Source organism: Cryptomeria japonica, chromosome 3 (assembly GCF_030272615.1).
Source record: "Cryptomeria japonica chromosome 3, Sugi_1.0, whole genome shotgun sequence".
NCBI classification, from domain to species: domain Eukaryota; kingdom Viridiplantae; phylum Streptophyta; class Pinopsida; order Cupressales; family Cupressaceae; genus Cryptomeria; species Cryptomeria japonica.
In genome coordinates this window covers 903,253,236-903,266,578 of record NC_081407.1, presented here as the reverse complement: position 1 = coordinate 903,266,578, position 13,343 = coordinate 903,253,236, and the positions used below count along the sequence as shown (strand labels likewise).

Sequence of the window (13,343 nt, the reverse complement as noted above, 5' to 3'; positions counted from 1 at the left end):
CTTCATTAACTAATTAAGAGTTACTCCAACTAACTAAGACTTATTCCAACTAACTAAGACTTATTCCAACTAGAGTCCTAATCGGACACAACTTGTAGTTGCCTTACATGTAATTACAAAAGTGCAAGTAATGTGTAACTTGCATTTTACAAAAAATACTTTTACATGTAACTTGCCAAAACTAAATTACAACTAAAGATTACAAAAGAGGGAAAATTCAACTAAGTGTTGAAAAACAACTAAGTTGCATTTTGTGAAGACACAAATCTTTGAAATTTCCGGATGCTCGCTTGTAGTTCCTTGGGATTCAGTTCATGGGTGTTCTTGGCAACAACCATAGTCTTCGCAATAGTGTCGTGACAGCGGAGGAGCGCATAATTGTTTTTATCCAGGATAGACTAGATTTCATGCAAAAAGGCTTGGTGTTTCATCAATGCTTGAATCGAAGCTGTCGAGAATTGTTCGCTCCTCCATTCATTATGAATCCTCATCTGTAAATCAGCAAGAACTTCTTCTTCTGGAATCAGCTCTCCATCCTGACTTACTATGTTGCAAAAGGCCCTTTCACAATGTGAGACAATATCTCGGTAAACTTCACCCCGGAATCTCCTTGCATCACCGATCTCCTCAATGAGGGATTTAAGAACAAGGGTCTTGTTTTCCAGGAGTTCTTCAAATTCCAAGTACATGACCCTGGAAGAGATGATGGCATGCTCCTGCAAAATACTCAGCTGTTGTTGGGGCATGGTACGCCAGATTGTCAGACTTTTCTCAACACTTTCCAGATTCTTTTTGAAAGTGTTAGAAGTCTGATCCATTTTCTCCTCAATGGTCTCTAGTTTAGACATTATTTGAAAAATGTCTTTTATTACTTGTACACATTGATCATGAAGTTGATCAACCCAGGAATCCAGTGCTTGTACCTTTTGAGCAGCCCTTTCCACTCCATGAATCGATTCTTGGGAACCAGAAGAACCTATGGAGTTACTCCCTTCAGCAGCCGGTTTTATGAATGGCTGCCATAAGCTGTCGGTTTTCCTCTTCTAGCTTGTCTTTCTTCGCTAGAAGCTCATCACACCTTTGCACCAGTGAAGCAACAGAAAACTGAGCATCATGTTTAATGACCTCATGCGTTTGCTTGCCCAACTCTATCCTTGTAACCTTATAATCAGCAGCTGACATTTCATCAAGTGGCTTATCTACAATAGGTTCCACAATTTCAGCTACTTTCATCTTGTTGCTATCAACAGTTACTCTAGAGATAGTCTTGGCCTTCTCAGCAACTTTGGATCTGAACTGTTTGAGTTGCTGGTAATCAAAGGCATCAGGTGAGATTTCTTGCTTCTTCCTTTTCGGGGTAAAAGAACTAAGCCATGGAGGCAAAGTCATCAACTCTCTTCCAGTAGCAGCCGTAGGCAAAGGAGAAGCAGTTTCTGTTTGAATTACCGTGGTCATCCTAGGAGGAATATCTATTTGGATAGCGACCACGGTTTGCTCAGTTACCAATGGGCATGAAGATTGCCTCATGAATTCTTCAAAACCAGAAGTGGAAGTATCAATTTCTGATAACTGGATGCAAGTAGGAATATCTTCAGGAACTTTCAACACACTTTCTTGTTGATGATTAGGAGATGGCTCGTATGCTGAAATGGGAATTGCATTATGAGGAGACTCATCCATAAGCAAATCAGGAGGAGAAAGAGGCGTCTCAATGGAAACTGGAGGAATGACCTCATGAGGCGAGTCTGAAACTGGAGACTTAGGAGCATCATCAGATTGCTGCCCCTCTTCTGGATTATCCAGATCGATCATCTGAACATGGAATCGTGATTTTTCCTTCCCACGAACAGTCATCTCCTCAAGAGGAAGCACTACTGCATGACTGACTCGTAACTTGATCCTTGTGCCCGAAGATGAAGCACCCTCCTTGTTGTCAATCTGAATCTCAGATTTCTGTCCAAGAGGCCCTGTAGAATCATCTTCTTTACCAACCTTGATTTTGATAAGTCTAACAGCATTACTTTCCAGCCATGCGTTAGTGTTGGCCAAGATAGGTTGAAATCTGTCAAGGATGGAGATGCACTCCTTGTGCGACCATTGGATCAAAGGAAGTGGAGCTTCCTCAACCCTCCGTGAAGTGTATTCAGGATCAAGTATATGCTTGTCATCAATCATCCCTTGTGGGATATCTGCCAAGTTCAAATCAACAATTTGCTCAACAGTGAGCCTGTAGTAATCCATCTTGAGGACTTCGGCTTCTGCGCGGAGATCTATCCAGATGTCTTCAATGCGATAAACATGCACAAAGGATTTCTTGATTTTCTCCTTCATTCCTCTATGATCAAAATCAGCTCTAGGTTTAAACCTTTTAAGCTTGATTTCCTGCAATTCAGCCTCCATGGCCTTAGCCTTCACAGATTTGACAAGTGAGTATTGACCAATTTTCAATGGGTTTGTGGTAGAGATCCCCATTCCAACCTTGTGTCTAGCAGACTGAAAAGTGTGAACAGCCATGATCTGTCTTCCCAACTCCATAAGAATTATCTTATCGGTTGGGTATCTCGGAAGCATGTATGGCTAACCATCATAGCATCCTATCCTCATATAGGTGAAGGTGGGAAATTGCAGAGACAAACATCCATACTCAGACACCTTGACCCATGCCTCATCTGATACTCTCTTGTTCCTGAGATTTCTGTCAAACAGACACATGAAATATCCGAAGAATGCATCTTGGACCCTTCTGAAATGCAGTCTGCTGGGTTTCAATGGCAACTGGTCATAATATTCCCAAACTAGTATAAGTGAGCGATCACCCTTGGTAGAAAGACTTGGAAAGTGTCTAAGTGATGCTGCTAAATATACCAAATAGGAATTCATGAAGAAGGTCATGGTGGCAGGAACTGTTGCAAGTTGTTCGCACAAGGCATCGCTGATGACTTCGCCCCATGAAATGTGATGTGACTGCCGTATGAACATAATGAATTGATACATCCATGGCTCAAAGACATTGGAATGTTCAAGGCCCATCATCCTGCTGAGAAGAGTGATGGTGTCTCCTATCTCCCATTTGAAATCACAACGGTACAACTTTGCCCACCTTGAGAAGGAAGGTTGTGGCTCTTGGATCCACCTATTGATGTGCCACTTGCAATCTTTTTCCCTCTTCACGTAATATTCCGCTGCACTTTCTTGGGTGATTTCCATATAAACAGGTGCAGGAGGTATTCTAAAGACCTTCTTGATTGTATCCACATCGAGACGAGTTATAGCTTCACCATCATCATTTTTGATGACTCTTGATTCCTTGTCAAAATGATGGGGGCATGCAAGAACGAACTCAGGTTCTAGGGCAGCCATCGAGAAGGAAGATGCACGATGGATATGGCTGTCCAACAACCGTTGCAAGTTATTATCCTATGGATCTTCTACCCTATTGACGAATTTTGCCATATCAACGTGCCCTATCTCCGTGTCTCTGATGCGGTCCAAAGGAGAAGAAACCTAGGAAGGTGCAACCTCATTCTAATATTTGTCATATTTTTATTTCATTTTCTTTGGAGTTGGAGATGCCGACAAATCTGACATTGATTGTGAACCTGGAATGCTGTGATGAAGACTTAAGAGAGTTAAGGCAACATCATAGTCAGCTGCAAATATCATTCTTCCTTCTCCAAATGGGTAAAACTTTGATTCTTGAATTTCACGATTTTGTGAGAGGAAGAGGGGAAATATGTAGAAATGGGAAAATCTTGACTTTGACCAATTTCGGATCTTGGGAGAATTTTCGCAAGTATACAAGTTGGAAAGGACATACATGCAATCGGGGTTTTAAAACCTGAATACAAGTACACTTGTAAATTCGAAAATGGAGAAATGGACGAAAAATGAGATTTTGACTTGAAGGAAATGACGGAAACGGAAAGTACGGATATGGGGAACATGAATGGATAGAAATGGGAAAATCCGGGAATGTCATTTTCATGAAAATGGGAAGAACTCTTCAACATGTAATCCGGTTTTCAAAACCCGAATTTGCAAGGGAGGGGTATTTCACATTTTTTAATTTGGAATTTTAACAAAAAATGGTTAAATTCTTTAACCGTAGGGGAAGAACAGGAATTTCCAGCGAACTTGTAATCGAGATTAAAAATCCCGAATACAAGTAAAGAGGGAATTCTGGGAAGAACAATGCAATTCGAAAATTGCATACCAAGGGGAAAAATCCTCTCACAAAAACTGATTTTTGGGGGAAGAATAACACATGCCAAAAAAAAAATGCAACTAAGAACGAAAATTAAGAAAACAAGAAAATAATAAAATGAAGGAAATAAAGGAAAGAGAACATACCTTTCTTGAAAATGCAAATGCTTTTCCAAAAATGCAACCAATTTTTGGAAAAAAGAAGGAAGACCAAGAATAGAAGCAATCCGCAATGCCAAAACCCTTAACACGTTTTTGCAAAAATGCCCCAAACTGATAAATGTAGCAGTGTTGACGTGTCTGAAATCGCATTGCTGCAAACTTCATACGGCCAACGCAGAATAGAATAGCCGACTGATTATCCTACTCTCTCTTGAGATAAGGAAGTCTCTAATGCTGTTTTCTAAGTTTGATCAAAGGAGACTACCTCAAGGTTTCTTTTGTCAGGTCTTGACTGCGGGATCTCTCAGTGGCTTTATGTGTTTATGCTGGAAACACAAGGGGGACTTACGATTTGCAACAAGCTAGTCTGTTGTGATTCTCGAATTACGCAATAAAGAGAAAAAGGAAAGGTTTAGGAGATCTAAAACTAACAACACGGGTATGCGGGTAGACAGATTCAACATAACCAATTCTTGCTTGGCCAGAATGGCTCACAACCTTGCAGGAACGGTGCAATCTTCAAAGGAACTTGGAAGATTTTCAGATTGGAGACGCACGGCTAAGCACCCAATTCTGGCGCAGCTCGGACGGACACCTGCAATTGAACTAAGCACAATCGAAGGCTCAAGTTAACCACACAAAAGGATATACAATCAGCATATCCTCAGTGGTATGAGCCCGAATCTATCAAATACCTGCACACCCAAAACATAAAGATCTATCTAAAATGCTGAAGGAAACCATGCAAACAGGATGAAAACAAGACAATAAACACCAAATCAATGTTCATATATTGATCTCAACTGCCTATTACAACAATTTCTGCAGCATCTCTATGCTACTGCTAAGATCTAACCTATTCTAACTCTAAAATCTAACTATCTAGCAATTTCTAACCCTTTTCTAACAATCTCTCAATCTCTAACAATCTCTAACAATCTCTAACAATCTAACCCTTTACAGAAGAAAGGCCTCTGCCTTTTATAGATATTACAATTTTGAACCGAAGGCTAGGATGGACTGCATCCAAGGGTCCTGATCTGTCTTCCAGAAGCTGACAGCTTTGACCCATGCCGAATTAATTCTCAGTTATCCAACCAGCAACTATCTCAACTACCTGCCACTATTTGGCTTTAATTCAGGTCTATCCAATCTTCTTGGTGGTTGGGAATAGTTATCCACAAAAATATCTTGCACGGGACCCATAGGCAGTTTTACAATAAAGCAATTTCAGCCTTAAAACTGAATTTCTGGACTTAAATCCAGCTGTGTGCTTCTTTGAGAATGCATAAACTTGCAGCATTCAGAGTGTTCTTTTGCTTTTTGCCTCCAATTTCGCCAGTGGACTTCATCTATGTTCAACGGCACGGGTCCCAATGCTCGGTTGCTCTTGCGCTACTGTATCTTTCTTTTTCAATCTTCAGCGCCTGGCCTTGAATTGCGATCCTTCTTTGATTTGCATTTTCAGGTCTTTCTCCTGGTTCTTCGATGACGTCCTGCGATCAACCAACTTCATTTCATTAAATTAATTTGAAAAAATTAAATAATTTAATTTTAACAAACATTAAATTTAGTTACGACGTCTGGCTTGAGAAGCTCTTTGCGGGATGTATCTTGAAAATGCTTCTCTTTCTCTTCGATTGTGAAATCTGATCCTTGGTTTTTTTATTTCTGCGTATTTTACCTTTGGAGTCTTGGACGTTTTAAATGGGTTTATGGCGCGATTCTAGAGGTTTGGAGAACTTCTGCAAATTTTAAAACTCTAACTCTCATGCTTTTCTGGTAAATTTCGGAGAACGGAGGGCACCTTTTGAAATTTGCAAAAAATTTCGGACCCTTTGGCGTTTTTGCAAATTTGGAGCATTTGAACTTTTGAATTTTCAAAACCTTTCACTTTTGGCTCATGGGTCCGAAGTCTGAGGACTTAAGGCGAATTTCGGACCTTGCCATCCTTTTGCAAATTTCGGAGCTTACATATATTTCACAAATTCTAAAGGCAAATTCGGACCTAAGGGCCACTTTGCAACTCTTCACGTTTTACCTTTCCCAGGGGTCCGAAAATGAGGGCGCTTAAGTGGTTTTCGGACCTTGTAACATATTTCGCAAAATCGCGTTTTCACTTTTCGAACCTAAAAACGCGTTTGGAAATTTAGAAGAAACTTCGAATTTTGGCCCTAGGGTCCGAAATTGGTGCTTTAAGTGAAATTCGGACCTGAAGGCACGTTTGCAACATTTCACTTTTTCGGACCTCCTGCCAGTTTTATCAACTTTTTCACTTTTTGGCCCAGGGTCCGTAATTGGACAACTTAAGTGATTTTCGGACCTCTGGGGCATTTTCGCAACTTTTGAACTTTTTCACATTTTGGCCCCAGGGTCCGAAATTGGGCATTTTGGGCGATTTTAAACGTTTCCTCAAGAAGTGCGAGCTTGGGCACTTGGGCAAGTTTGCCCAGATCTCCCCGGAGGATCATTTAATGGAATATAACATTTAAGTATAAGTGACATTTCCATATGTCTTTCTCCTTTTTTATACTTTAAGTTATATTCCATATATACTTTCAGGATGTTTGAGAGTGGTTTCGGCCCTCCAGGAGTTATATTGCAAATTCTAGTTTTTGGAGGTTTCCTCAGTTTTCAGAGTTAGCCAAATTTCAAGATCAGGACATTCCAGACTTAACCAAATTTCAGGACAGGACAGAAAGGCACAAACTGGGGGGTCCCTGTCCAAGACGGGGATGGGTGTGCGATTCGCACAACAAGCAGCAATCCCAAATTTGGAAGATCAAAGTGCCAATGTGAGAGCATGCCCAAAAGGATTGGAGCAAAATGCCTAAGTAGGGGTAGGAGAAATGGAGACAAGTGTTGCAAAACGTAGCCAAAGGAATCACGTGAAGAAAAACGTGGCCACCATTTCAATCTTCAACGACATCATTAAATAGCTCAAAACTTCCCCCAAACTCCATGCCTAGGTGAGAAAGGGCAAAACGATTTAGGAGTTTGTAGTTTGTTGAAGATTTAATCCCTCAAAAAGTGGCATTTATGAAAAACGTGGTTGCTGATTTAGGGCGAAAAACCAGTCAATGCATCCTCCAAATGTCACGAAAGGTGTCCAAGAATGCATGGAAATAGGATGCAAACCAAAACGCCTCCTTCCTCCAACAATCTCTCCACAAAATTTGCCTTGAAATGGTCAAAAATCGTTTTTCCTTGCATTTCGGGTTTTTTGGAGCAAAAGACAAGTTCAAATTTGCACAAGGGAATGCAAATCGGGTTTTGGGGAGAGAATAACAAGTTTTAATTTCACTTTTTCCACTTACAAGCCAAAATCGGGTTTTTTAAGACAAATAGCAAGTTAAAAATTTTACTTTTTCACTTATTAGGCCAAAATCGGGTTTTTGGGAGGAAATGACAATTTTAAAAATTGTCAAAAATGCACTTGGAAGGCAAAATCGGGTTTTTTGGAGCAAAATGCAAGTTTTAATTACTTGTAAAAGGGAAATAAAATCCCTACAACAAGTTAGAAATACTTGCATATATGTAATGGGGATTTAAAATCCCTATTACATGCAAAAACCATTAAAGTAGGGGTTTTTTGACCAAACTGCAAGTTTACTTGTAATTGAGTAAAAAAATTCCTATTTTAACTAAACAAGACCAAAAAACAACAAAAAAGACAAAAACAAGAAAGGGAAATTTAAAACAAATTGCAAGTAACATCTTTTAATAAAGATGCACATGTAATAAGCTAAAAATTCCCCTACAACAACCAAAACAATGAATATCATTAAAACTTGCAGTTTGAAGAAAATTCTCCACCTGCAGTCGGGATTTTAAAACCCGAAATTGAAGGAAAGACATAGCAAACGAACCCAGAATTTGACGAAATTCGAAACACAGTTTGAGAATGGACTGAGGATTAAGCCAGTCCAAGGATTAGTCGAAATTTTGCCTCGGGAAGCGTGCCATAGAGTAATTTTTTTTCATTTTTTTCACAAAAATTTCATGTAGTGGTCCTTCATTTTTGCAAACAAAAATGAGGACAACAGACATGTCCCACAACTCCAAGTCTGCCATCAACTGATCCTCTCGTTCCTCTTCCGTGGTACTTTCTTCGTGCGTGTCGCTGTCCACGACAATTAATTGCTGGTTAAATGGTCGGTCCATTAATTGCTTCCAGCTGCCGCCATGGTTATCTCCAGGTTCGTTTAGGCAACGACGCCAAAATGTTTAGTCCTAAACGTATAGTTGGTGAATAATCAGATAACACAGTAGTTCCTGCACGTACCAAGTATTCATGGAATAGAACAATTGTACATCATAATATAAATGACAAATGATAATAATTAGACCAGAAAGTTATATCTTTATTCCAATGTCCATAATTGTCCATACATAATCTCCCTTGTCGAGGTTCCGACCAAACAATATATAGACCCGACGGTTGGCAAAAGTGGCCAACCGTCACCAACTCCCAACTACCCGATAGGAACCTCTCGGCAACAACAAAACATAACCACACATAACACACTTATAATTATTATTCATACTAACATATGTTTTTACCCCTAACACCGATCCGCGGGGTGAGAAGACCAAGAAACGAACCTGCCATTGTTTGAGGGAAAGCAATTTGAGGAATGGCAGAAGCAGACAGAGACATTGCAGAGCCCCTTTTTGGCATAATAAGTTGTCCAAAATATTATTATTTTTATGGATAGCTTAATTAATTATTTTAATTAATGGTATAAAGTTAATTATTTATAAAGCTATCAAATAAATTAAAAATTAAAAGATGACTTTATATTTAATTAATTTAATAAAGTGACTTAATTAAATATTATATCATAAAGTCACTTAAGTGAAGTAATATTTTAATATTATTTCTAGAAGCTTCTAGAGATGGACTGAAAAAGTATAAAGGGAGATCTAGTTGATCTTCAAGGCAGCTTGGGAATTGATTTTGATAATGATTGAGTTTTGTAGAGCCAAGGGGTTTCTGCAGAATATTGTCTTTGGGAACGAAAACTCCCATTGATAGCATAACCGAGGGAGTGAAACATCTCTCGAGGGGTTGCATTAAGGAGGTGATACTTCAGCCATCTCGATTGTGCTTCATTGGTGGCCAAAGGCCAACTTGCTAGATTCAAACTTAGACTTTGGAGACCTTTGGAGGTCAAAGGACCTCATTGTTAAGGAGCTGATTACACCTACTTCATATCTGAAGTCAATCACAGTAACTTTCAGATTTACATCAGTTTTGGGAAAGTAATGATTTGTCTCTTTTAGCCCTCACTTATAGTGATATGAATAAGGCGATCTTCCTAAGGGCAATTTGGATGTAATTTGGAATGGTTTTCAGGAAAAAAGAATCAGGTCTGATGCTAATTCAACCATTCAGCCATACCCACGATTGTGCTCATTCCACCTTGTTCAAGCATCGAAGTTATCATTTGTTTGTAGCGCTGCCTTTGGGAAGGTCAACAATAATTTTCAGTGATTGAAGGGAGATTTATTGGCTGGCAATCATTTGTTATCAGACAGTTTTCAGACCACAAACCTGGTTGGGAAAAACCCACGATTTTCACTTGTTTATGCATTTTGGGACAGCGATTTCATTTGCTGATCAAAGCACTCACCTTGGAGAAGGACATCGACCATTTTTGGTGCCTAAGGAAGCTCGTAGAAGCTGTCATATTTTTCCAGTCTGAAGCACATTTGTAACAGGGGCAATTTTGGGAAGGGGGCGATTTTGGCATCATAGAGGTCTTTCTTTTCAGTGGATTTTGCTTGCTTCTTCATTTCCAGTGTAGGGCACCATCTTTTACCAGGTTCTATATGAATTTGTGTTGAATAAGTATATATATATATATATATATATATATGTATGTTGCTGATGTAATGCCATTATTCTGAAAACACCTAATATCTACTTGTCCAATTGTAATCAATGTTTGCATATAATAAAGGAGATTAAGATGCATGTCTCTATATGATCATCTGTCTATTTCATATTAGTTACTTAGTATGCATGCCAAATGTTTGTCAATATGCCACTTGGCTGTAGGTGCATGTTTGACATTGAAAATTCATCTCTATGCATTGTTAAGGACCTAAAGAGTTATTATTGCAGTTAGATATCACAACAAACCATTTGTAATTGCATTACCTATTAATAACACACCAAGTTATCAGACTGATAACTCAGTCCAGCATGCTTAAAGAGTGTATGTGAATTGTTTGCTAATATTCCTTGAGCTATAACAGTCAAACAGCATAACACGCAAGTTATCTAGCTGCCTAGCAAACCGCATAACACGCAGGTTATACAGACTGAGACTTAGAACAACAGGCTGTTAGCTAATTGTTTGACAATATTCCTTGCAATCTTAGTCCTATATAAGCAGGGGATATTTCACCATCTTTCTACTCATAATCCATTTTGAGCCTGAAAGTGGGCCTAATCCCATCTTCTCATAATCCATTTTGAGCTAGAAAGTGGGCCTAATGCCAATCCTGCCGGTCAATCTATTTTGAGCCAGAAAGTGGGCCTAATGCCAATCCTGCTGGTCAATCTATTTTGAGCCAGAAAGTGGGCCTAACCCCATCTTTCTGCTCATAATCCATTTTGAACCAAAAAGTGGACCTAACTCCATCTTTCTTCTAATAATCCATTATGAGCCAGGAAGTGGTCTAACCTCATCCTTTTGCCAATAATCAATTTTGAGCCAGAAACTGGGCCTAACCCCAATCTTGCTGCTCATAATCTATTTTGAGCGAAAAAGTGGGCCTAACCCCATCTTTTTGCTCATAATCCATTTTGAGCCAGAAAGTGGGCCTAACCCCATCCTTCTGCCCAAATCCATTTTGAGCCAGAAAGTGGGCCTAACCCCATCCTTCGGCTCCCATATGCTCATTGATGTGTCATAAATTTTCTTGGGGTCTTATTGGATGTCTTAATTGTTTTTTAATTAGAAGTTCTTAGTTAATTTTTCATGATTTTCCTCTAATTATGTTTCTTTTCTTATTGGGTTTCTTGTTTTTTATTATTGTTCATTTGGAACTAGGAGAGTCACTCAAATGATATGAAATTTGAAAAGTATATTTGGTCAAATTCAAATTATTTCTTTGTAACAGTTTCTTGTGCAGATAACAAAGCAAGTTTAGTTGGCCCACCTGTAAAGAGGAAAACCAGTTCTATTGGCTATCGTAAGGTAGAACGTTTAAACCAGCTTGTGTAAATATGTTATTCACTGGATTAGTTTTTGCGATTTTAATTTGTTGTAATCATATACTAAATGCAGTTTTGCGTAGTCCTGGTTGCTGGGTATTATAAATTGGGCATACTATTATATAAAGAAACACTTATATAAGCAAATAAGTACATATTTCATGAAAAGTATATTTTGCTTCATTCTGCAGCTTCATTTGACTACACTCAAATTGGTAGTGTATCAACAATTTTCTCTCAATTAATGTCACAGGTTGCTGAAGCTTTGATTATAACTTCATCTAAGCATAAATCTGTGAAGAAAACAAGAAGAGAGGAGCAGAAACCAAAAACTTTGCATCTAAGAATAAGCAATACCACTGTAAGTGAAAAGGAGAATGGAGTGAATTTCCTTCAAAATTCAGCAAACTCAGATCCCAACCACAAGCTTGGGACGGTTATTGAGAATGGAGAATCATCTGCAGAGGTTATATCCAAGGATAGTTCTCTACACACCCCTGGAAGAGATGCTGTTCTTAAAGCTTGTACAATCACTTCTGGAATCTTTGCTGTTACTGGTTTAACTATTCGACAGGTATCCCTCTGCTCAGTTGTGTATATTTGATGAGGAAGTCAATGGTTGTGAAGTATGGGAAATGCCAGTTAAGTATCAACATATTGCACTTGCTATATGATTGCACTAAAATATTCTCATTAGATTCTCTAGTTATATTTTTGTCATATTAATCTCATCCTCGTGTTGTCCTCATCATCTAGTATCCTGTAATTTAATAAAGGTTTCTTTAAAATTCATCAAGCAGTAATCTAAGAGGAAATCATATGAGGTTATGGAGATAGCTCAAATTTCATATTTCATTGTGTATATGCAATTCCAGTGTATGAAAATTTTAAATTACAAATCCGCCAGACTATACTGAAATTTGTTGTAATGAGGAGATATTTAGCTTTATTGCAATACTGTTCCGAGCTTCAAGATAAATTATTCTAAGGCATCAATTTATTGGGCTGCAATGGATGACAGGGAAGGAATAATACTATCTCCCGTCAAGAGTATTTTGTATAGGGCAATAATCAATCTACGTTATTTGGCTGCACAAATTTCTATTTGTCAAGTGAAAAATACAAATTGAATGCACATGGACTAGTCTTGTTTTCATAATTTGTCAATGCTCTACTAATCGGTGGAAATAGTTGTCAAATGACTTTTGTGAATATCCTTGGGTGAGCTGCACTGGAGGGAGGCTTGAAGGTTCTCCTATAAGAGTTAAGTAAGAGTTCTTACAGATCAAGAGATTCATTTGAATTATTCAAAGAATCCTGTAGGATATGATGTATAAATAATCCCTTAAGCTCTTGCAATCTTCTTGTTGATGAAATCTCTGTCTATCCAATTGGCAATAGAATCTTCTGGGTAAATGTCATAGATGACACCGTGTATCTATACAAAATATCACTTAAACCTGGATCTATTGAGGCATCAGATAAGGCTTAATTCTAGATTTATATGATGATCAAGGTTTGATTCTTAACAGTGGAATCGTGCAGGTTGATGTATGTGTTTTGTATTTTAAACTCTTGATTAGAATATGTGCAACATGCTTTGCTTAATAGATACACTTCAACTTTTCCCTTAAGTTATCGTAAATAACATCCAATTTGTACACTTTTGGGCATAGATGCAAAAGAGCTGTACTTTGCTTTATAAATACACTCGTTCAGAGTTAGAAGCACCTCATCATAATACTTTTCA

At 38.5% G+C, this 13,343-nt stretch overlaps 1 protein-coding gene across 4 annotated transcripts in view; it reads left to right on the top strand.

The window, feature by feature from the left end:
* LOC131066366 (uncharacterized) overlaps positions 1 to 13,343 on the top strand; it is a 210,318-nt gene that overhangs the window by 85,342 nt on the left and 111,633 nt on the right. For 3 of the 4 annotated variants that reach the window (XR_009111653.2, XM_058001115.2, XM_058001113.2), the window contains exons 2-3: positions 11,500 to 11,576; positions 11,847 to 12,167. Coding sequence is in view for 3 of the 4 variants with exons in the window: in XM_058001115.2 (XP_057857098.1) it covers positions 11,500 to 11,576; positions 11,847 to 12,167 (398 nt within the window). In the remaining variant the exon portion in view is untranslated. The remainder of the gene's footprint in view (positions 1 to 11,499; positions 11,577 to 11,846; positions 12,168 to 13,343) is intronic. The other variant, XM_058001114.2, reaches the window with a different exon arrangement.